General features: G+C 41.9%; 1 protein-coding gene across 2 annotated transcripts in view; it reads right to left on the reverse strand.

The window, feature by feature from the left end:
- The window catches only part of tmem94 (transmembrane protein 94), a 56693-nt gene that overhangs the window by 30518 nt on the left and 1193 nt on the right, over positions 1–24982 (reverse strand). Inside the window, exons 2-12 of one of the 2 annotated variants that reach the window (XM_078278441.1) lie at positions 23876–24288; positions 16252–16371; positions 13768–13895; positions 11594–11730; positions 9478–9683; positions 7256–7407; positions 5682–5784; positions 5510–5596; positions 5106–5222; positions 4450–4506; positions 2422–2526 (exon numbers count right to left, since the gene is read on the reverse strand). In XM_078278441.1, coding sequence (XP_078134567.1) covers positions 2422–2526; positions 4450–4506; positions 5106–5222; positions 5510–5596; positions 5682–5784; positions 7256–7407; positions 9478–9683; positions 11594–11730; positions 13768–13895; positions 16252–16371; positions 23876–23899 — 1236 coding nt within the window. In that variant the 5' untranslated portion in view covers positions 23900–24288. The remainder of the gene's footprint in view (positions 1–2421; positions 2527–4449; positions 4507–5105; positions 5223–5509; positions 5597–5681; positions 5785–7255; positions 7408–9477; positions 9684–11593; positions 11731–13767; positions 13896–16251; positions 16372–23875; positions 24289–24982) is intronic. The other variant, XM_078278442.1, reaches the window with a different exon arrangement.

Below are 24982 nucleotides of genomic sequence, written 5' to 3' on the forward strand. Positions count from 1 at the left end.
CCCTGATCAGAGGGTAGTACTTTCTGAAAGTAAAGGAACTTTCGGGGTGAGTTTTACAGGGATGACTGCCACAGATTGGTCTAACACACACAGGATGGCCGCTTCAACTCGTAGATCGCTTCGTTTATAAAACTCGTTAATAATGACGATTTATAAATATTTTGGATGAGGGAAGAACATTTCTCTTTGTTTGACAACATTAAAAGTAATTTTAGACCTGTCGGCTTCCCGATTCTTTTTAAAAAGACAGAGAAGGAGAGAGATTGCGAGCCAGCGCCACACTGAACTGCACGGAGGCGAGCAAAGAGAGAGTGAAAATAGAGGAGCGGAGCTGTGAAAGAGAAATAAAAATAGAATTCTCTGTTTCACAGCGGTTGCGTCCTAAAGCCCAGATAATGAAAAACACTCAACAGATGATGTTGTGGAAACAGACGATGCTGGGTGTTCAGAAATCTCAGAGACAGATATTTAAACACCCGTCGAAATGAAACCCAAACTAACTGCGTAGCTATACAGGTGCTGGTCATATAATTAGAATATCATGAAAAAGTTGATTTATTTCAGTAATTCCATTCAAAAAGTGAAACTTGTATAATGTATACATTCATTCCACACAGACTGATATAGTTCAAGTGTTTAGTTCTTTTACTTTTGATGATTAGAACTGACAACTAATGAAAACCCCAAATTCAGTATCTCAGAAAATTAGAATATTGTGAAAAGGTTCAATATTGAAGACACCTGGTGCCACACTCTAATCAGCTGATTAACTCAAAACACCCGCAAAGGCCTTTAAATGGTCTCTCAGTCTAGTTCTGTAGGCTACACAATCATGGGGAAGACTGCTGACTGGACAACTGTCCAAAAGACGACCACTGACACCTTGCCCAAGGAGGGCAAGACACAAAAGGTCATTGCTAAAGAGGCTGGCTGTTCACAGAGCTCTGTGTCCAAGCACATTAATAGAGAGGCGAAGGGAAGGAAAAGCTATGGTAGAAAAAAAGTGTACAAGCAATAGGGAATAACCGCACCCTGGAGAGGATTGTGAAACAAAACCCATTAAAAAAATGGGGGGGATTCACAAAGAGTGGACTGCAGCTGGAGTCAGTGCTTCAAGAAGCACCACGCACAGACGTATGCAAGACATGGGTTTCAGCTGTCGCATTCCTTGTGTCAAGCCACTCCTGAACAAGACACAGCGTCAGAAGTGTCTCACCTGGGCTAAAGACAAAAAGGACTGGACTGCTGCTGAGTGGTCCAAAGTTATGTTCTCTGATGAAAGTACATTATTTCCTTTGGAAATCAAGGTCCCAGAGTCTGGAGGAAGAGAGGAGAGGCACAGAATCCACGTTGCTTGAAGTCCAGTGTAAAGTTTCCAGTCAGTGATGGTTTGGGGTGCCATGTCATCTGCTGGTGTTGGTCCACTGTGTTTTCTGAGGTCCAGGGTCAACGCAGCCGTCTACCAGGAAGTTTTAGAGCACTTCATGCTTCCTGCTGCTGACCAACTTTATGGAGATGCAGATTTAATTTTCCAACAGAACTTGGCACCTGCACACAGTGCCAAAGCTACCAGTACCTGGTTTAAGGACCATGGTATCCCTGTTCTTAACTGGCCAGCAAACTCGCCTGACCTTAACCCTATAGAAAATCTATGGGGTATTGTGAAGAGGAAGATGCGATACGCCAGACCCAACAATGCAGAAGAGCTGAAGGCCACTATCACTATCTTATAACACCTGAGCAGTGCCACAGACTGATCGACTCCATGCCACGCCGCATTGCTGCAGTAATTCAGGCAAAAGGAGCCCCAACTAAGTATTGAGTGCTGTACATGCTCATACTTTTCATGTTCATACTTTTTTAGTTGGCCAACATTTCTAAAAATCCTTTTTTTGTATTGGTCTTAAGTAATATTCAAATTTTCTGAGATACTGAATTTGGGGTTTTCATTAGTTGTCAGTTATAATCATCACACTTAAAATAAATAAACACTTGAAATATATCAGTCTGTGTGGAATGAATGTATACATTATACAAGTTTCACTTTTTGAATGGAATTACTGAAATAAATCAACTTTTTCATGATATTCTAATTATATGACCAGCACCTGTATACAACTGAATGGGGACCAGCACAATGAGGGTCTGTAAGGCAGTCTGTCCTTCTGTGAAGCTAATGTTAGCTGACACAGCTAAAAAGGTAAACAATATAATACTTGGCTGGGGGAAAAACCTAAACAAGGAACTGCATCATTTTCAGATCATCCTCACGTGGAAACAACATTTTTACTTGGTACAAGCCTATGTTCTTTAATGTATTATGTCACAGTCAACGTGGACCTGGATTTTAAGTTACGGGAAATAATCACAATTGAAAATTGCCATTAGATATCTGTCCCCTATCTCCCCCATAATACTCACAGTGACAGATCCTAGAGTGTGTAAAAGGCTGGAAGTATAACAGAGTGTCTGAGACTCTCCCTTCAGGACGCCAACCAGGTGTCTCCACACACAACGCAGCAACTCCTGCACAAATAAACACACACACAGACAGACAGACAGACACACACACACATTAAGTTAGAGGATTGCTTTCTATTACGTACTAGAAGACAGAAATGTGTGTCAATACATACAAATTATGAAAATAAAATTCAAAAGTAATATTTAAGTCATAAATATAGTGATTCAGTTATTAAAATAGACATTTAAAAAGCAAACAAGAAAGTAGATTGAGCTCAGCCTAAAAGCCCCAAACCAGCTATGAAAACAAGCTCTGTGATTGGGCTGTAAAGAGAGACAAAGATAGATTCTACACTACAATGCTAGTGGCACAAGGCGAGCAGGGGAGTGGTGCTAGTGCAAGCTGCAGCATTGTGTGAGTGGTCCGAAATAATCCATGCAGATTTTGATTCTTTTGGATGGAATCCATGACGACCGCTTCAGCGAGGGACAAACTGAAAACAATCCCAGCTTGCCCTTCATTGCCTCCTCCGTTTATCATCAGGCAGCATCGAAAATTAACATTTTGGATCTTTGGCCGAGGGCTGGTAAACCAAGGAAACGTGTACATTAGGGGTCTAACACAGAGCTAGTATCTGTATCCAACAGTTCCTGTTTGCCCAGTAAACACGGACATACAGACAACAATCACTTTGGTTAGTTTGATACTAAAAATGTCTACTGTATATATTTGTATTCAGTTGCATCCTGTACATACATGAGGCCAAAAAGGTCTTTTTTAACCAGCTAAAATTATCAATATAAAAATCACACAGCAATACCATTTTCCTCAGTCATCCAACTTTGTAATTCCCACGAAGGGACTGGAAATAATGTTACAAATAACCGATACAAATTAACCAACCCGACACAAATGTTGCACACTACTACCATTGTTGGGAGCATTGCAAAAGGCATCAATGAGGAGCATGTTGGATATGATTGGCTCAGTCCAGTCGGAATGTACAGCAGGGACAATGTCTTAAAATAGGTCAAAATCTGTTCAAACCAAAAGCATTCACAATACTAGCAACAGCAGTATGATGAGTGACTATTACGAATTGATCTGCCAAATACAGATTTCAATCAACATTTGATGCTGTGACCAAGCCAAAAATAGTTTCATTATAATACCAAAGGAGATAAGGAAGGGAAACTAGGAGAGGAAACCCTAGAGAACTACCACCATAGGGCCATATTGGGGCTGATTTCCCGACATGCAGTGCAGGCAAACAAGCAGAGGTGGAAGATCAGCCACAGATTCAAGTAAAAGTCCATCCCAGATCATCTTCCCTATATCTAACGTTTGCTCTGTATTCATTTGGAGCAATGCCAAAGCCAGAGACAAAACACTAATGTTTTCATAAAGACAGATCGGTGGTAATCTACTGATGACTTTTCCTTTGAGCACTAAGCCCGGCAACGATGGAGGACAATGATTAGGTTTGGTCAGGGACTGTGAGAGGTCGTGGGATTAGAAGTGGTATCCATGAGGTGAGAAAATGATCTTAAAGAGACAGGATTGACTGTCGAGATAACATCTCAAAGATGACTGGAGACATCGGAGTGTAAACTTACATCCAGAGGTGCTCGGTCAAGACATGTTGACAGATAATCCACAGATGAAGTTGTGCGAGATGAATAAAAAAACAAAGCAAAGCAAAGGGCTGGTATTAAAGCAAAAAAAAAAAAAGGTTAAGAATATACATGGAAAATCAGAGCGGTGGTCTGAAGATGTCCATGAAGATTTCCATGGCGAAGAAATCAAAGATGTAATGGAGATTGAGGGTGAGAGGGTGGAGGCGGGAGGGTAGCGAGGGCTCTATACGGGAGTTCCAAAGAGGGAGTTGCAAAGGGCGAGGACAGCAAGCGAGTGAAGACAGGCGGGTTCAGGTGGGAGAGCCAAGCGAGCGGAGGAGGGGAGAGCGAGACAGCGAGAGGTTATACCTTGGAGGAAACCACTTCGGTGTAGCTGCTTAGAGTGTCCTCAGAGAACTTAGCAAGCTGGAGCAAGAGAAGAGTCTAGTTAAAACACAGAGGGAGGCCTTCGCTGTGTCTCCTCTGTGTGTGTTTGTGTGTTACAGTTAGACTCATATGGGTTTCAGGATCTCTATTGTTATTTTTGAATGGAAGGTGCCAATAGCCAGTATGGAAAAACATATGAAACAGCATCAAGTGTAGTCAGTAAACATTAAGTTCTGACAACAAATATTCTGTTCTTTTGTCTCTGTACTCAAGCCCAAAGCATTTGACTAAAAGGGAAATTAGCACAAAAACACTGTAAAAACTACTGGCAATGGTTGACTGACTGTAGTATTTCTAGATGTTATACCTGTGTAACATTTATAATGGTAATGTTCAACATGCAATTCTTTATCACACTGTTTAGTAGCATATCATAGATGGGAGTACTCTACTGTTGGTATTGACCTTGTAAAATATCAGATGTCACATATCAGTCTAAACCTACAGCGTGTGGGTCTGCAGTAATTAGTTAAAACATAGAACACAATCCTCCATGTTAGTAACTAGTGCTGTCTTTTCCGCCATTTGTGTGTGTGTGTGTGTGTGTGTGTGTGTGTGTGTGTGTGTGTGTCCCTCACCAGACCAGCTGGTGATGCGCGGCTGAACTCCGCAAGGACCCTGGCCTCTCCGAAGGCATTCAACAGCACCCACATAACAGGGAAGAGCAAGGGCAAGATGGGCAAAACACCCATCAACTGCAAATACAATTTCACACAATTACATCTCTGTCCAGCCATCTACTTTTCATGTAATGATCCCTTTTGAACCACTGTGCAAAATGTGTCATTCAGTAGGTTTATTGTGTGTGTGTGTGTGTGTGTGTGTGTGTGTGTGTGTGTGTGTGTGTGTGTGTGTGTGTGTGTTTGTTCCACAGCTGATTGTAATTCAAATATCACATTACTAATGCCAACCCAGGAAACGTGATGGCAAAATACTGTATACACTCCTTGGTTAGCTACACACTTATAGTTTTGAATTGTACCTGAAGTTGAAAGAAATTGAAGCAGGCGGGGGTGAGGCTGGGAGCATCACAAAAATAGCGGATAGTGTTCACTAGCAGGAATGCCACCTAAGGGGAAAGATTATTAAGATACCAGAGCGGCAAAGGTGGTACACATTACATCCGGGTTAGAAACTCCATGTTAATTGCTCACCAGAACGACTGGACAGACCAGCTTGGCAATAACTGACTGCACTGTAAACCTCTCATTATCTAGCACTGTGATTGGTCGAGCCAACGCCAACTCCAAACTGTTCCTGTTGAAAAAAAGAAGACACGGGACAAAAACATTATTTTCTACCATCCTCGTAAAGAGCTGATAACGTCTAGGTGTTGCTATTTAGTGCCTCACCTCTAGTCAAATAACTAGAGAGGTTCTCTTTTCATTTAACTATCTAGCATTCTCTACCTGTAAGTAAACTACGCATCAATATACTCTCTCTGGTCTGAGAACGGATGTCTGTATGGAAATATATAGAGATAATATAGAGCCTTCACTGTGTTATCTTTGTAAACACTGTGTGCAAACCACATGTCAAACAAACTTTAATGAAGCTTAGCCAAAGTTCAGTCAGGAAGAATCTTTACGCTCTCATTCATTCACAAACTCTCTGTCTCTCGCTGTCAGCTGACTTATGGGCGTTCACTCTTAGTTTAACCAACCAGATTCTCCCTAAGCCTCCCGTCTCTGTCAAACTTTAAAGTGCTCATATTATGCTTTTTGGCTTTTCCCCTTTCCTTTATTGTGTTATATATCTTTTTTGTGCATGTTATAGGTTTACAAAGTGAAAAAGCCCAAAGTCCCCCCCCAAAGGGACTTACCATCTCCAACAGAAAACACTGTTCACAAACTGCTCTATTGTAGTCCAGCCTTTACTTCAGAGACAAACGTGGTCACTTTGGAACACACGTTATAATGTGCGACTCCCAACAAAGATAGAACAGCAGTGCGATGTCTCACTCTGTAGCTAAAACAGAGAGCTCAACACACAGGGTGAAAAGAGGAGCTGCAGCAATGTGCAGTACAACAAAAATATGGTGTTTTCTGAAAATTAAACCAGGTAAACCTTCTGGTACAACCTCTAAATTCAATTATGAACCTGAAAATGAGCATAATATGAGCACTTTAAATCAGTTATCCCCATATCCCCCCAGTTGACCCCTAAATATACCGTCACTATTATGGTCTAATCCCCAGACTCTTCACAGTTCATTTTATTTTGCACAATGTAATGCACATTTTTCATTCTAATAAAGTCTCTCCTGATTGAAATGATGTAAGGTAGTTGTAGTCTGTGGAATAGCTGACAAAGGCCAGCGGTTCCCAAACTTTTTCATGTCAAGGAACCCTAAACTGACACAAATTAAGACCACGGATCCCCATTTGATTAGATTTTGTCCCAGGCTCCCTCATCTGATAGGATTTTTGCTTTTAGACGTTTTATTACAGTAAGTGTATGAAACCCATTACCAAAATAGTCATACATTCTGTCAGTGTTATTTATGGATGGAATTATAGTGAAAGAAAGTATTCCCCTTTTTGCTGGGGACCTCCTAGAACCTCTCAACAGCCCCACTTTGAAAACCACTGGTAGAGGCAATTGCTTAAGACGGAAATTAATAGGGGGTGCATTTTCAAAATGTATTTTCCTCTCATAGATATCACACCCAGGTAAGCCACACAATCCATTTCTCAACCACCGGGCCCACTGTGGGCAGGTTCCCTACCTGACTATGTCCAGTACTGGAGTCCGTACCACTCTGAAGAGACGGTGCTGCTGGGGGCTCTGGGGTCCTCTCTTCTCATTGGCCAGTGGGGAAGGAGGAGGGGAGAAAGGGGGGAATAAATCTCCTGGCTCCAACACAATGTGCTCATCATCCTGAGGAGAGAAGAGTAGATTAAAAGGTAAAGTAAGGGATGTTAATCCAATACACTTTTTGTCAATATCAGTGAATATCTCGTCACGGTCCAAATCACTGATGTGTGGATGAGCGGGGTTATTTGACGCTTTGTAAACAAGTAAAAGAATATTAAAGTCAATTCTAAAAGATACAGGTAGCCAGTGCAGTCTCTTATGCAGTGGGGTGATGTGATCTATTGTCCTTTAATGTTTTAGTTAAGACTCTGGCCACAGCATTCTGAACTAGCTGTAGTTTTCTTATAGACTTTTCAGGTAATCCAGTACAAAAAGGAATTCCAATATTTTGAACAGCTGGTAATAAATGTGTGAGTTAGTATAGTTTTTTCTTCCATAAATTAGTTATTAAACGGGAGAAAACACACTTATCATCCATTTTATAAGCTCTAAAGAGCCAGAGAAAAACGTGGCAAACTAAGCTAATGTGTTCTGCTTTATCCCATACAATGAGGCCCATCGGTTTCCTAATATGCTAACGTCAATGCGGCTACACAGCAAACACCACATTCTGCTTCATATTAACATAACTTGGTTAAAATGGCATAGACAACGGTCAATGATGTGTAGCATTGCAAATGGCACTTGTATAGAGATCTGTAAGGATGATATAGATCATCTTGTGACAAATAAACCTTAACTGATTCTGGCTCAGTGGGATCTCATGTGTAACTATTCTTATTATCAACCATTTACCTCAGCAGTGAGTATTAATGCATGTACGTGCTAGCAGGGCCGAGGACAGCATGTTTTCTGCCTGCCGGTGTGAAGCTGTTAGAAGCTGTGACGTCAGCTGTAGGACAACAACACAGGATTGTGAGTGTGCGCATGCGTTTGTGTTGTCGATAACTAAATATTGGCTTTCTGTACATATAGCAGTTCTGGTATTTTGATATCAGTTCCAACAGAATATCTAGGATAAATAACTGATAACTTTGTTATTTCCCAAAAGATACATTTATAAAACATTGTACAGAACAATAGGGGTTTTTAGGTTTTCTAGGATTAATATTTCATAAATCAAAATTCAACTCAGTCTAATAAAAGGGTCATGCCAGTACACATTTCTGAATAAAGAACATCCTAAAGTGAATTTTAAATGAATGAGAAAGTTGAATTAGGTGTATTCAAAAAAAAAGGTTGTTGTTGTTGTTGAATATCAGTGTTCAAGCACATTTCAATGTACACAATATGACCAGAGGTGTACCGACGTTGGGTGAGAGGGGGGAGCTTGTGTATTGACATAATTATTGGGATTTTTAAAGAAATTCTGGGCCCTCAACTGACGTTTTCTCCAGATTATATATAAATCCCACCCTCCTTCTTTCCCAACTCCCCTCAACCACTCCACGCCAAAATAGTGACAGACAGTTGAGCCAGAGTGGCATGACACAAGTGTTATTCTTGTAATCCTTTGCTGATATTTTTATAGATTTACTGTTTTTGGTTGTTTTTTTTACCATGGTGTCGAATTGGGAATCGAGAAGCGTGGGATTTCCCTGGTGTTGGTACTGACTACTAAGGTCCTGGTATAGCGTATTCCCTAAGCTGTAGTGGAATCAAATTCAGTTAATCCAATAAAAACCATTATGTACATTTTCCTTGTGTACCAAATTATACTTCCTCTGCATCTCAAAACACATGTGCACATACAGTACACAGGGTTTCCCCCAGTGTATTTGAAGCTGGGTGGCCCACCGGGCCTAAGTTGCCCCCCCACCAGGCCTAAACAACTGGGAATTATTTTTTAAGACATTTTTTACAGTTACAGTAGGGCTGCTCGGTTGAAAACTTAGATGTAGTCATATTTTCTAATATTTTTATGTAGGGCCCTGTGGAATCTGTCTAATAGCTTTCTTAAATTCTCAATTGCGCGATTCCGTCCATGATTCAGCGATCACAGAAACTAATGGGTTCTACATGAATGCCTCAGCCAGGCCCTCATCGGAAAAAAAAAAGACACTTGCCACCGGGCTAAACAACTTTTCTCAGGGAAACCCTAGCACATGTATGTGTGTCTACACACAGACTAACCTTAATGCCTCTGAGGGATGCAAACGCCTCTTGGCCAGGTCTCAGAGCGATGATGTCTCCCTCCACCAGCAGACTGACAGGCAGGTTAACCAACTGGGAGTCACGGTAGGTCCAGTGCAGAGACCATGATGTGGACGAGGGTGTGTACAGATCAGGGTACATAGATGGAGACCACCGCAGGTCAGCCACACACCCTGATAGATAGTCTGGAGTAACAGAAAAGGCAAAGAAAGTGAGGATGCAATTAGAAAGAGGAAGAGAAGAGGGGAGGATGACAAGTATGAATATAGGGACAGTGAATGTCGAATGTAATTATGACCTATAAATGTCAGTAAGAAATATGTTTTATGAAAAACTGCGGAGCCCTCCTTGAACTGATCAGTGTCATTTTGGAAATGTACAATACTGTAGTGAGATGCATCATCTCTTAATTATCAGTGGTGCTTTAGATACAGCATCCCACAGTCCAATAATGTCACACTGACCAAACCAATCAGTACTAAAGACTGACATTTGTATTGAGTGAGGATGCTGGTGGCTGGAATGTATTATTTGTTCATGCTGCTCCATGGTTCACTGGCTTGTAACACTAGCATCAGCATCAGAATCAAAGTAGCCGTATTGATCCTGGTATCATTAATTGTGGGACAATTCCCAGCCCGAGTGAGAACTGGAATAGAAACAACAGCAGAATGAGTTTGTTTGTTAGCCAACGGTTGCATATATTCACAGGAAGATTAGCCCCATTGCACAAAGTACTGTGGACCCATGGTGCTGAATTTGACAATCCGACTAACAAACAGGCCAGCAAGCATGTTGCAACAAATTTCATTGTGGAGGTCGCCACGAATAAGTTGAAAAAAAAAAAAGAGATAAAAAGGGATTATCTTGTACAGGAAGTACAAATTGGACTTATTTGCACTACCACCATGACACCCACTCTCATAGAGCACCTTACCATGCATACTGAATCACAGGGTCAGTCCCTGCCCTGTCACTGCAAGCGTCTCATGCGTATACATCCTTTAATACATTCATGTGGAGTTTTTAGTTAGTATCTTTTCTTGTCCATATTATTCATGTGAATTTGTTATTTTATCAATCTGTTTATGATGTATGCCTTCTGGCTCAGCTCTCTTTTCGTCACAACGGTGCGGTATTACATTCTTAAAAACAGTTATATAATGAATATATGTGTATGATGGGGGAGGCGGGGGCCGTCTTAGGCAGTGTCTTCATTTAGGATCCTAGTGGCCTGAGGGTAGAAGCTCATCGTGAGCCTCTCAGTGCTGGCCTGGTGTACCCGGTACCTTCTTCCCAACCTCAACAGGTAGAAAAGGCTGTTACGTGGGTGGTTTGGATCTTAAATGATTCTCCTAGCCTTTTTTTGTCCTTTAGGCAGGGTAGGACATCACCTATTGAATGTACAGCTCAACAAACCACTCTTTGCAGGGCCTTGAGGTCTTGTTTGGTATTCCTATCGGGTAGGCCTTTTCATTGTTGTCTGTGATCAGGCCTACCACAGCTCTGTCATCAGCAAACTTGATGATGCTGTTGGAGTCGAAAGTGGTTACACAGTCGCGTGTGTGTACAGGGAGTACAGCGGGGGACTCGGAACACAGCCCTGTTGTGCTCCGGTGTTAGGGAAGAGGTGGGTCCACCCACCCTCACCACCTGGGGGTCTACCTGTCAGGAAGTCAAGGATCCACAGTGAGGTGTTTAATCCCAGGTCCTTGAGCTTTGGGACAAGCTTGGAGAGAACTATGATGTTAAACACTGAACTGTAATCAATGAGCAACAATCTCACAGCTTTCTTCCTGGTGGGATAGGGTGGTGTGGAGGATGTGTGCTATGCTGCTTCCTTTGATGGGTCCACTCACTGTGCTGGGTAGTGAGGAGCAGATGTAATCCTTGACCAGTCGTTCAGAGCATTTCAACACTACAGAGGTGAGTGTCACTGAGTAGTCATTCAGGCAGGCTGGTCTTGTTTTCTTGGGAATAGGAATGATGGTGGACTTCCTGAAGCACGTTGGCATGACACACTGAGCCAGTGACAGGTTAAATATAATGAATTAATACCGGCGCTAGTAGGACCCGCTCAACGAGCCCAACTCACCGCTCAGCTGTGTGATGATGCCCTTGAGACGCCGAACCATCTCACACCTCTTCAGCCGCTCCTGGCGTCCGACCAGCAGCACGTTCAGCAGCAGCAGAAGGAGGAGGGCTGCAGCGTTCACCAGCTCTATACCAGAACTGTGGAGGTGCAAAGGAGATCGGCAGACACATATGTGACAAATTAAAAAGAAATGCAAGCATTCAGTCTTCAACAGGTCCAGCACACCCAGAGACACATTTCTAAATTATCTTGTACTGATAATTAAAAACAGCAAATGTGAAGTTACACCAAATATTACAATAAACATTTTAATTGATTCCCTCTGAGAAATCATAACTTCTACACCAGGGTTTCCCCCAGTGTATTGCAAGCCTGGTGGCCCACCAGGCCTAAGCCACTGGAAATTATTTTTTTATGTATTTTTAAACTACAGTTCCAATGGGGCAGCTTGGTTGAAAACTTAGACATAGTCATATTTTCAAATCTCCAGGTAGCTTTTAGCACAGACTTTATGTAGGGCCCTATGATATCTGTCATATAGCTTTCTCAATTTCGCAATTCCATCCATGATCCTGTTATGAACACAGAAACTATTGGGCTTGCCATCAGTCTTGTGACTGGCCTGAGCCGGACCGTCGTCGACACTTGCGACGGGGCTTAACAACTTTTTGGGGGGGAAACCCTGTACACTTATAGCAATATATATATATATATATATATATATATATATATATATATATATATATATATATATATATATATATATATATATATATATATATATATATATATATATATATATATATATCCAATTTTAAAACCAAATCAGTGTTTAATTGGTCAGTTAGTACACATATTTAATCAAATGGTATTAGACAGAAAGGAGAACAGTCCAGGCAAGTGTAAGATGGCCTGGCACACAGCGAGAACAAAGACAGCTGGTGTTTGTGTAGCGGGTGATTCATTACAGTTTCTCACTTGTGTTCATCTTGAACATGTTCAACATGTACTTTTACTTTTTTGCAAAAAATAAGTTAAATTTGTTCCTGAGTTTCCTGTATATATTTCCAGTATATAAAAAAAAAATTACTTTTAAAGACGCGTTCTGAACTCAAATGTGTTACACAAGTAGCAACAGTAGCGTGTGTACAGTTTAGCCTATTTGTCGGTAAATACATTTTACAACTCCTCAAGAACCAAGCCAAGTTCCTGTGTCTTGCTTGCCAAGTAAATTCAAGCGAAGGGGTTAGTTCCGAATTTAGCAACAACTCACTTACAGGTTCACTTAAGGTGGACTGACCGTTTAAGGTGACCAGCAATTCTTCAGTTTAGTGACCAGCCACTCCCCCAAGATTCGCTTAGCCCCATTTATCTCCAACTGACGACTATGCCAATGAACCTATAGACTGACATGCGTATTCGGTCAAAAATAATCTCTGAGGTTCTGTTGACATCCCTAATTTGAAATCAGAATTTAAAGGAGAATTCCGGTCGATTCCAACCCGTAGCTCTGTTGTTTTTAAATGTGGAGTGCTGTCAGTAGCGAGAAAATGAAAACAACCTGTGCTGCCTACACCGTGTTATCCTCCTGCTAGCATTAGCACCCAACAGGCTTAAACAGGGCAAGTTTTAAAACATGCTTTTAGTCTCTTAACATGTTCAAAATGTCATTAAAGATGAAAGCTGAATAAGCAGAACTTTCATGCATTTCTTTAACATCAACTGCAGTCAGATTCACTGTGTTCCCTCAGAAGGAATCACTTCACATGGGTAGGCACTTAAGCCTGTTGGGTGCTAATGCTAGCAGGAGGATAACACGGTGTAGGCAGCACAGGTTGTTTTCGTTTTTCTCACTACTGACAGCGCTCCACATTTACACACAACAGAGCTACGGGTTGAAATCGACCGGAATTCTCCTTTAATATGTGGCATTTCAGGAATTTCAAGATTTTCAGATTTCGTCTAGTGTCCTCTGAAAAGAATTTACTTTTACAACAATGTTGGTGTGACTGTTGGATAACGTAGCCTTCTCAACATTCTAATAATTACCTAAGCATATGACTTTCCTAACCAAAATAATAAATGACTGTACAAACATTTTCATTGATGCTGCGCGTACATCATCATCATAGATGTTCCAGAACAGGACGGTTCAGCTAAAAAGGGGCACCTACCTGCCCTTTGGCTGGCTGCCATGGCAACAAAAGAGTCCCAGCACCACAAGTAGAGTGAGGGCAGCTCCTGGCCAATGGAGACAGGAGTGACGGTTGCCATGGTAAAGGAAGCTATTCACCCACTGTTCCTATAAAAACATGACAAATCAACAAGGCATAAGCAAAACAATATGCAGTGTGTTATGTAAGCCTTTTAACATGTGACAGATATATTTAACGACCCATTTCAGACACATTTTAAAGTATGTAAAACTACTCTGTTATGATCAATATATTCTTAAAAGGAACACGCCGACTTATTGGGACTTTGTCTTATTCCCCGTATCCCCCAGAGTTAGATAAATCCAGACATACCCTTCTCATCTCCGTGTGTGTTGTAACTCTGTCTGACGCCCCCACCGCTAGCCTAGCTTAGCACAGATCCTGGAGGTAACTGGCTCCAACTAGCCTACTGCTCCCAATAAGTGACTAAATAACACCAACATGTTCCTATTTACATGTTGTGATTTGTGTAGTCACAGTGTGTAACAAATAACAAGGTCACATGACACACAGCCATCTTCTAACCGTATACATACTGGGAACTATATTCTCAGAAGGCAAAGCACTGCTACTTCTGCTACTTAGTGGCACAAGTAGCAGAAGTAGCAGTGCTTCATCTTTCTGAGAATATAGTTCCCAGTATGTATACGGTTAGAAGATGGCTGTGTGTCATGTGACCTTGTTATTTGTTACACGCTGTGACTACACAAATCACAACATGTAAATAGGAACATGTTGGCGTTATTTTGTCACTTATTGGGAGCAGTAGGCTAGTTGGAGCCGGTTACCTCAAGGATCTGTGCTAAGCTAGGCTAGCGGTGGGGGCGTCAGACAGAGTTACAACACGCACGGAGATGAGAAGGGTATGTATGGACTTATCTAACTCTGGGGGATACGGGGAATAAGACAAGTCCCAATAAGTCGGCATGTTCCTTTAAACATGGTTTAGCGAAATAAGAAGTAAAATAAAAGTCTGAAAAGTGGCTGGAAGCACATCTACCCTTTATCTTGAGAGATTCTGGATCTGGCCTCGCCCCGCCCATCGTGCTTATGCGTGGTTGAATCTCGTTCGGTTACTACATTCTAGCATCTACCTCAGGTTGTCCGTTAAAAGAGCAGTGTGCATCTAGATGACTAGAAAACATTGTAAAGATTCAGCCTTGACTCTCATGCTGGGTTCAGACAGTGGGCGGCTGAATAGCAGTGTTGCGGTGCCCTGCAACATGGCCGCCTGCTCGGTTAGCCCGCTTGCTCAGGTCCACGAGCTCACGTTCTGCAACCACAGTTTGGGCGTCTCAACCCCGCCGTCAGACCCACACTCAGATGAGGAGTCTGTTGTGCATTAAAATTGCACAACAGTATCAGAATGGTAAGTGTAGTTAGCATCTTTAATGTTGTTACTTTTTAGCTTGTAAGCTTGTAACTGCCAGTGGCTGAGAGTCCGCTCTGCGCTGGAGGTTTCAGGTTTCTCTGCTGGCTTTTAAGTATTAGACAGCGATTGGTTCATGGATTGGTGACGCACCTCATCAAGCTCACCCCGGATATGTTTGAATCTCAGATTTCAGAGAAGTGCACAGACATGTCCACCTTTAGAAGAGGAATGTGAAAACACCTCTCTAGTGACAAACTTTTCACAGCTACAATTCAGGTATAGTAAAGTTCAGACATAAACATAAGAAAAATCACATTTTGGAGTGGAGGGGGTGCTTTAAATAATGACCAAGGAACTGTGTTGCTATTAGTGGATTGGATCTAGGCCATGTGGAGCACATAGCTTTCTGTATGTCTTGTGTTTTCACATTCATGAGGAGCAAACATCCTCACAAGTAGGTCATGATGACAAAACTCTTATTTTGCCATTCCTCACTTTGCTAATTTGGGTTTAGGTTTAATAATAATAAATATTAGTTTTAGATCAGGTAAAGGATTTAGTTTAGGGAGTGACTGTACCTAATTGAAGACCACTGATATGAATGTGTATACATGTGTATGTGTCCTAGGGCTGTGCAATTGATCAAATTTTGATCACGATTTCGGCTCGATCACAAAAACAATGTAGTCGAGAAAAACTATTATTTTGCACATTCAGTTTTGCAATTAAAACTCTTATTTTGTCGTGAGTTCTGAATGACAAGCACACTTTCGCCCCTCCCGAAGGCTAAACTCACTCGGCCAACGTTTGAATATATTTTTTATTCATTATTATTCATTTTAAGGGGAATTGAAAAAGTTCAACAGGAAAAGGATGAAACTTCACAGATAGAGTTGTTTTCACTGTTGACTTGTTTTAACCGTTTTTCAAGTTTAAGAAATGCAAAATCTTTCCAAAAGTCAACGAGTAATCGTGTTAAAGAATCGGGATTTCAATGTGGTCCAAAATGATTTGTGATGATGATTTATTATTTTATTTTTTTTCCATAAACGAGCAGACCAGATGTGTACCTGTGCAGAGGCTCGTCTGCGCGCGGCCCTTTGGTGCTGCTCCAGCAGGCTGCTGAGCTGGTCCCGGAGTTTGAAAAGAGCCTGGGCTGTCGACAGGCCCAGAGTCCCAGCATCCTCTTCCTAAACACACACACACACACACACACACACACACACACACACACACACACACACACACTTTCAGAGCCTTGGCTGACACCACACAAAAAAGAGCCATAGGCAAATTTGGCTGACAAGATAATGCCAAGTACTTTGCTAAATAAAATCATCATGATATGAGCTGGGCCACTGACACAAGCTGTCCTTGCATGACATGGGTGAGCGCTGTGTCTGTATTCAAGGATTCTGCAGGGTTATTAAGACCACATATTAATACCACTTTGAATGCAATTTATCACCTGTTCCGCTGTATGAAAGTATGGTGGAAAACCAGTAATGATGACAGGACCCAGAATTATTCATTATTATATCACATGCAATCCCTGCGTCCGAGCAGTATGGAACAATAGTTTTTAATTCAACGCAACCTGGATGTAGATAAACAGCGTCAAATGGATAGATAGCAGGGCTGCACAATTTTTATCGTCATCGTGATATCAACTGTAGGGCTGTGTATTGGCAAGAATCTGGCGATATGATATCACCATGGGTCACGATTCAATATATTGCAATATATTTCGATACTGTGCGTAAGGCGATATATTGGGAGTTATTTTAAGTATAATTTAAAAAAAACTAATATTTAAAAAAAGACACAATGTGCATAAAAGTCAACGAAGTTTACTTTAGGTAAAGAATTCAGTACACAGAAAATCAAACTGCCAGTTTGGGATTGTGGTTCCCAGGTTCTTAGTGAGCTGATGTTTATATGCTAAAGTAAAAGTTCAGCCATAGCTACGTTGTTAGCTTCTAGCAAAAAGTCAGGCACTGCTAGGCACTGTTAGGCAAGGACACTAGTGGTGTGTCTCAGCATAGCCATCTAGCAGTAGGGGGTTTAAACACAACATAAACGTGAGCCACTGTCTTACATGAATATTTTTTAACGTAAAAAAAAAAAAAAAAAATCAATATTGCATTTTTGAAAATCGTCGTTATTGCAAAATAAAATATGGCGATACTCAAGTGTGTTGATTTTTTCTTACACCCCTAATCAACTGGCACAATAAACACTGCAACATATCGCAAAAGACCCTCGGAGATTTCTTGTGTTAGTTGAAAGGAAATATCAGTTGAGAACTGCACTTTAAAATGCAACGGTCATTCTTTTTTTAGTTCTGGCTCCTGTATTTAGTTCAATTTGTTCAATAAAAGAATGTTGGAAATGATTTCTTTCATTCATTTTAAGCCCAGTTCAGACCAAAGACTCGTGACGGGACGAGTGTAAACTTGCACCTTCTTGCAGCGCGTCGGTCTGCAGCGTTCTGAAAGCTGCCGGGTCACACCAATGAGACGAGGCGAGACGGTGTATCATCTCCATAGCAACGACTCTTTGTACTTCCGTTCTAACTTCCGACTTTTAGGCTTTTTTGTAGCTGGATATATCATTCGTTTCATCTAAACATGAATGTGGATGACGTTAGTGATATTGAGATGCTTGCTACAGATGCATTTCCAGTGATGAATCGGCAAAAACTGGTTTTATTTGTCCGATTCACCGCTTTGTTCTAACGCCGCTGGGCGCTCCCTCTCTTCAGTCTCGCTTGACCATATAACATTACCGTGCTTTCGGGCGGTCTTTGAGGCTCTGTCTGAAACTCTGCCATTTCGACCAGCTGTTTTTAACATGAAAATGAAATGGATTGTGGATCATTTTATTTCTAGAGTTCATAGCTGACTTTACCAGCTGACTTCTCTATTGGCTGTTGAAACAGCCAATAGAGAACTTACGTTCTAAAACCAGCCTCTGAGACTCGACCAGCTGAGTCGCAGCGGAACCATCAGCTGGTTTGAGTGGCTCTGAAACGGGCCGGTTCAGACCGCTGAAACGTTTCCCCGTCTCGTCGCAAATCTTTGGTCTGAACTGGGCTTTAAATTCAACGCTACACTGACGTTGTTTGCTACAGGACTGATGGTGCTGACTGAAAAGTAATTAAACAGCATCCTGCAGCACAATACTGTGACATGTAGGTGTATATCACATACCGACTCATCTCATAACTACCATCACTGCCTACAGCACGCAATCAATCAGTTCTAAGACTGTTTGATATTTTGAGTGAACTGAATTCAACCCATTTTTTATAGTTTAACCTACAGATACACTGGTTTTGTCGGCAGTAAATCAGGCATGTTCTCTCAGTTCAACACAGCGGATTCAGATTCTTCAGCTGCTTCTTACACATTCAAGCGAGCAATTCAGTGTAGCATCAGCTTTTTCAGCAATACCTTCAGAAATTGCGTTCTCTAGTTTGTTTATGGTGTTTGTTAGCTTGTAATTGGCAGTGGCTGGCAGCTAAGATGACGAATGATGATGAAGGTGTTTTCGCTCTCTGAAGTGACATTTAGCTCTGCGCTGGAGGTTTCAGGTTTCTTTCCCGTAGCTGCAGTGTTTCCCACACATAGACTAATTTGTGGCGGTGCGCCATACAATCAACACCGATATTAACGCTATTTAAAACACACAGCGTGTTCGTTCAGCTGCATTCCCTTTCCCTGCTCTCCTCCGTCTCTCCGTCACACACACACAGCCCCTCCCCTCCGTGCACACAGCGTCTGTCTCCATGAAAACACTGTCTGTGGAGAAGACGGCTGGCGAAATTCACAAGTTCACGAAAGGTTGGCATCTCGTGAACACCTTTACACAATCACACTGAAGACAACGTTGTCAGTGTGTTAATGTTGAGTCCCGACCCGACTTAGCAAACAAGCGATTGCGCCTGCTTTAGGAAGTTAACTAGTCGCAAGTTTGCGGTAAAATGCAGTTGGGTTGTCGAGGTCAAAACACTATATGTAGCAGCTGTGAATAAACGTATTATAAATAATGTCATGTCATTTTTTTACTCTTACACTGAATGTTTGCTGCTTCAATCCAGATGAGTATTGAAAAAGTATTTTCCGCGACTGAAAAAGTCACGTGTTGAGGATGAGGAGCAGCTTGAACCGGAGGTATCGGTCTGAAACAGAGCTCAACAGTCCCACCAGTGGAATTAGTTATGTTATTAATTTGTTTTCAATATTTTCAGCCTTCAACCAGTGAAAGACAGGGTGAGGGAGAGAGAGAGATGGATTTGTTAGGCATTGAAGTAGGAGAGGAGGACGGCATCCAACAGCGTGTCCTCCTCAGTTTTTGATACTTGATTGTTACGAAAATAAGTATTTCCCCCCCCCCAGGTCTGACACGGGCCAACCCCCCCACCTTCGCCACGAATTGCTTTCTAATCTGCGGGAAACACTGGGCTGTGTCGAAAACGTTCCCAATATTAGACAGCAATTGATTTCCGCATTAGTAACATGCCTAATCAAGCTCGCCCGGGATACGTTTAAATCCCAAATGCACAGACATCTCCACCTTTAGGAGAGGAATGTGAAAACATTTCTTTTATAAAAAATTGCTGTCTATTCATTTTCTGACAACTGACTGATTATTTAAGCGATTTTCTTTCCAACACTTATGGCATTACCTTCACAATACTTTATACGGCGTAAAAAAACATGTTGGCAATAGAGAGAGGGAAACAGAGCCTTATCTAATGTCAGTGGGAAAGCATCCTTTCCCACTGACCATGTCACTGTGAGGATGTGTGTGTCTGCAAAGGCCTGCACATACGCAAACGGAAAGACATACACAAATATGAAAACTCACACACATATACACACAGGGTTCAGCTTTCAAGCTCTGCATCCCACACAGTCAAGCTATAAATATCTTCCCATTTCCCCACAATAACGAAGCCTTAACAAAAATCCTCCAGACAGACGCAGAGACACAAGGAGCCTTAACAGCCTTAGTAAAGCAGAGCATGTCCATATCCTGGGAGGGATCATGATTAACCTTGGGTGCTCACCAACAAATCAAGAGCATTATGCCAACATGCAAACACTACTACTATAACTAAAAATACTGTAACTACAGTACAGTAAAGCCATTCACTCAAAGAGGCAACTAACAGTCTTGTTACATTTGTCTTCACTCAGGGGAGAATGTGTTCAGCTACAGACAGAAGACAGACAGAAACAAGCAAGACAACTTACAAGGCTCTTCTTCCTGAGGAAGATCCCTTCTCCCATTGTCAGCACCATGACAGCTCTGCTCTGCTTCACTGAAATCTCTATTACTGCTGCTGGGCTACAAGGGCAATATCCAACGACGGCCGCGCTACGTGACGCGAATCATTACATTCCAGGAATTACTTCTCCGGACGTGAATAAAGTCCAAACTGGAGCCTGCTCATGTCTACTGTCGGGAGGGAGCTGGAGATGCTGCAAAACCTCACCCCAAATTTCCCTCGTCACTGGGCTGCAGACAACAGAGCCCTGCCAGCTGGGCTTTAATTCAAAAGCACCAAGTCTGGGTGGCTCTCTGGCAGGGACTGAGCCTCATTCAGTTCAACTCAGTTCAGCAGCTGGCTGGGAAACTATGCAACAAAACCCTGACTACAGAGAGAAGGGGGAGGGGGGGCCAGACATAGTGGGGTGGGGGCTCTTTTGATGCAAGTAACAATGCCAACCTGGCCTGCACAACCCTGTTTATGCTATGCTCCCTATTTTCCACTACTACAAGCTTAGTGTGGCAGCAATGATGTAGAGATGCATTGTAGGGTTGGGCGATGTCTACCGAATTGGCATTAACAATATAAAAACTGATATGAATTAATTATGTATATATTATATATATATATATATATATATATAATAATATAATATGCAGGCATTTTGTTCCCAGTGAGCTTATGATGCACGTCTGTATTGGCCTGTCTAGGGCTGGGTATCATTCAAAGAATTTCGATACCGGTACTGATACCAATACCGTGACTTCAATACCGGTTCGATACCAATTTCATAAAATCCATTTTAACGAAAATAAATCACATTTTCTCACAAATGATTATTTATTTTTTCTCTTTATTACACGTTACGGCACAAACCTTTTTTTCCAGCTCCTCCTACGTGAGCCCCGTCTCTGTGCGTAACAGTAAAGTAAAGTTTTCCCCGCGTGTCTCTACGACGTGTAACGTTAGACAGCCAATCACAAGCATTATTCGATCTTGGTAGAAGCATGCTGCGCGTTTATTGACGCTGTTGAGATTTTCTCGCTAGGTATTGAAATTGGGCATTAAAGGACGAGGCATTTTTCGACACTCGATGCTAAGGAGGCAATACGGTCGGTGTCTAAAAAGTATCAAATTCCGTAGCCAGTCCTAGGCCTCTCCGTCTTTCCTCTCTGCTGCGCTGCTTGACGGGCTGCTAAGCACTCAGACTGCGAACGCGGTTTGTGCGAGTCATCCAAACGGAAACTGAAATCACAAAACCTGCTACAGGAGCGCTACATCCAACACCATTAAGAATAATCTTTCTCGTTAATAATTAGCTATAACAGATATAGCCATGTAGTTTACATTGCCTTACACATAGTGAGTCAAATTCAAATTTCAGTTCGCCAAGAAAGGCAGTGATTTGAAGAAAGAGACGATGTGCTGAACTTGCCTACACCAAAAGCAACTCTCAAACAATCGCAATGCAATTAACTGGCATCATTCGTCTTACGCCGACTGGATTTTAAAAACATTAGTGAGTGTGAGTGTGTGTGTGTGCCTCTCTCGAGTCACGTTTTCATTCCTACTGCCAGTGAAAGGCCCATCCTACACATATTTAACTTAATCAATTCATTTCATCCGCACCTTACTCATCTGTGTATATAGACTGACTTTTTATGTAATGGTGTTTATAGTGTACATACGTTTGTACTATTACTATTGTTATTATAACAAATTCTTACAATACTTTCTGTATTTTTTCCTATGTCTACTTAATGTGTATTTGTGTTATTCTGATGTGTGTGAATGTTTCTTTTGAGCTGCTGTAACAAAGGAATTTCCCCAGTGTGGGATTAATAAAGTCTATCTTATCTTGATCATTTGACCGTTCAGATGGTTTAACTAAAATGACCGAAAATGATCAAATGAGATTCAATGAGAAAAGAATCAATGAGAGTTCAGGTGAGATAGTGAATAAGGGAAAATGTGAAGTGATGCTGTGTTTTACAATGTGGACCCCCCCCCTCCAAAAAAAAACAAACAGCAAATCATGAGGCAGTGTAGCCCATAATACAATTGTTTTATATCTATGCTGTAGCCCTTAAATTTCCTTTGAACTGGCAATATGGAACATTTTACTGTGTGCATTATTAGGATTGTGGTTCATTTCAGCTTGGATCTTATTTTAGATTGTTTGGCTTTTGTTTCTATTGGTTATGATAACACTGTGCTTTACCGAAGATAATCAGACCTATTCTAGACAAGGCCCAAGCTAAGCCAAAGTTATTTGGAAAGTGAAAATGGTAAAAATGCAAAATGATTACTCCAACTATCCATAGGGATATACCGTGAAACCGCCAGAATCTTAAAATATACCATGATAAAAGTTTTTGGTGATACAGCCCAGCACTACATTACAGAAACGAGGGCTTTTTGGATCATCTTGCAGCATCTGAAAACTTCTTTCTGATGGTAGAGTAAAGGGGACTGTGTCTGACGACACCATGAATGCCTTCGAAAAGAGATTGTCAAAAAGCTTTATCAGACTTTATGCCCTGCTTTCGAGTGTGGGTATTTAGGACAGCTATAAACAGTTTTGCCTTCAGACGTTCTTACGACCTAGCTTGTTCAAAACCTCTCTTGAAAGCAACTAAATGTTTGTTAGTGTATGCGTCTCACAGTGTAATCTAGGACCACCTATTTAGATTGACAACTAAAGATTTTACCATTATTTATCTCATGTAAGGCTGCAACTAACCATCATTTTCATTAGTTCATCCTAAATTAATTGCTAATCTTATGAAATATTAAAAAAATATTTTTAAAAATGCCATTCAACATTTTTTAGGAGCTCAAAGCGATGTCTCACAGTCCAAAACCTTACAGGATTCAATTTAATGTCACATATGACAATGAACAAAGCTGAAATCAGTGGATGTTGAAAAATTAACTAAACTTTTTTTGGGGCTTTTTCCTTTATTCGACAGTGACAGTGGATAGACAGGAAAGGGGGGAGAGAAAGAGAGGGGATGACAAGCAGCAAAAACGCCACAGGTCGGATTCGAACCCGGGCCACTGCAAAGGACTCAGCCTACATGGGGCGCACACTTAACTAGGTGAGCTAGAGGTCGCCCCTCGCTCGATTGACTTATTGCTGCAGCTCTACTCTCATGATTGTCACTGCTGGTCTGAGACAGCCCCAAATCGCAGTGTATAGGGGCCTTTAAGCAATATTTCTGTAAACACCTCTGCTCTTTTAAGAGCAATTCAATTTATGCGTGTTGTTCCCTGGAGAGAACCACAAAAAAACTGACGCTAGGAGACTTAGCTAAACACTCTCTCCAGGGCAGTCTCTCGGTGGCCCTATCCGTTCAGTAAACAACTCTCCGCCTCAGGGACAGTTGGATAGCATAGGCAGGTGCCGAACTCACCTGCTTCTTATCCTGCTGTTCCATGGCAACCGCAACCACTCAACATGCTCTGCTCCTCAACCAGCCAAAACCACCTGCCGGAGCCCCGTCAGTGCCGCTCTGCAATGTCTAAATCTGGACACCGCACACTGGAGGCTCTCGGCCGGATCCCTCTCGGCTCGCTGCCTGTAGAAGCTGCAGATGAAGTAATTCAGATATAGATGGAGGAAAATGGAGATGGCAGAAGGGTGCAGCCTTGGTCCTCCACCTGGCAACACCTCCTGCCCCACCTCCTCTGCCAGTGTGACAGGAGGCACGCCCACACCTGCAGGGACCAGCAGAGAGAAGCAAGGAACTGTGGGGGTTTTGTTTGGCGGGTTAACTGTTGCTCAGGTGCTGCACAGGGATCCTCTTCATAACATTCATGTAGAGGCCTGTAGAAAAATGACAAATCACAACAGGTCTGGTACAAGTACTGTAATTGGAATGCTACCTACATTGACCTCAGGGTTTCTCCCAGAGAAGTTGTATAGCCTGGCGGTAGGGGTCTATTTTTCTCTCGACAGTCACAGCCTAGTGGCAGCATTATTGTAGAGCTCAATAGTTTCGGTGATAACAGAATCATTGATGAAATGAAGTGAAAAATGATGAAAAATCGTGAAAATTGAGAATTTTAAAAAGCTATAAGACAGACATGAAAAGGGCCCTACATTAAGCCAGAGCTAAAAGCTAACTAGAGATTTGAAAATATGACTATGTCTAAGTTTTTTTTTATATTCCCAGTTGCTTAGGCCTGGTGGGGGGCAACGTAGGCCCGGTGGGCCACCAGGCTTACAATACACTGGAGGAAACCCTGGATCTACATTGAACCTGGTCTACATTGCAATATTAAGACATTGGTTGTGAAATCCCAGCATGGCTGGCAGGCTTTACTATTTCCACATTAATTTAAGCTGCTTAGTTAGCTTCAATGCTGTCATGTTGCATGGTGTCGGGGCTACAGCGAGAGCCCACAGATGTTGGCATAATAGCTCTATTGAAAAGCAGACCAACTGCTCTCACTCTGACCACATAAGCAGCTTCGTCCGGCACAAAAACCCACTGAACTCGAGAGTCAGCAGTCTCCAT

Source organism: Sander vitreus, chromosome 21, assembly GCF_031162955.1.
Source record: "Sander vitreus isolate 19-12246 chromosome 21, sanVit1, whole genome shotgun sequence".
Classification (NCBI taxonomy): domain Eukaryota; kingdom Metazoa; phylum Chordata; class Actinopteri; order Perciformes; family Percidae; genus Sander; species Sander vitreus.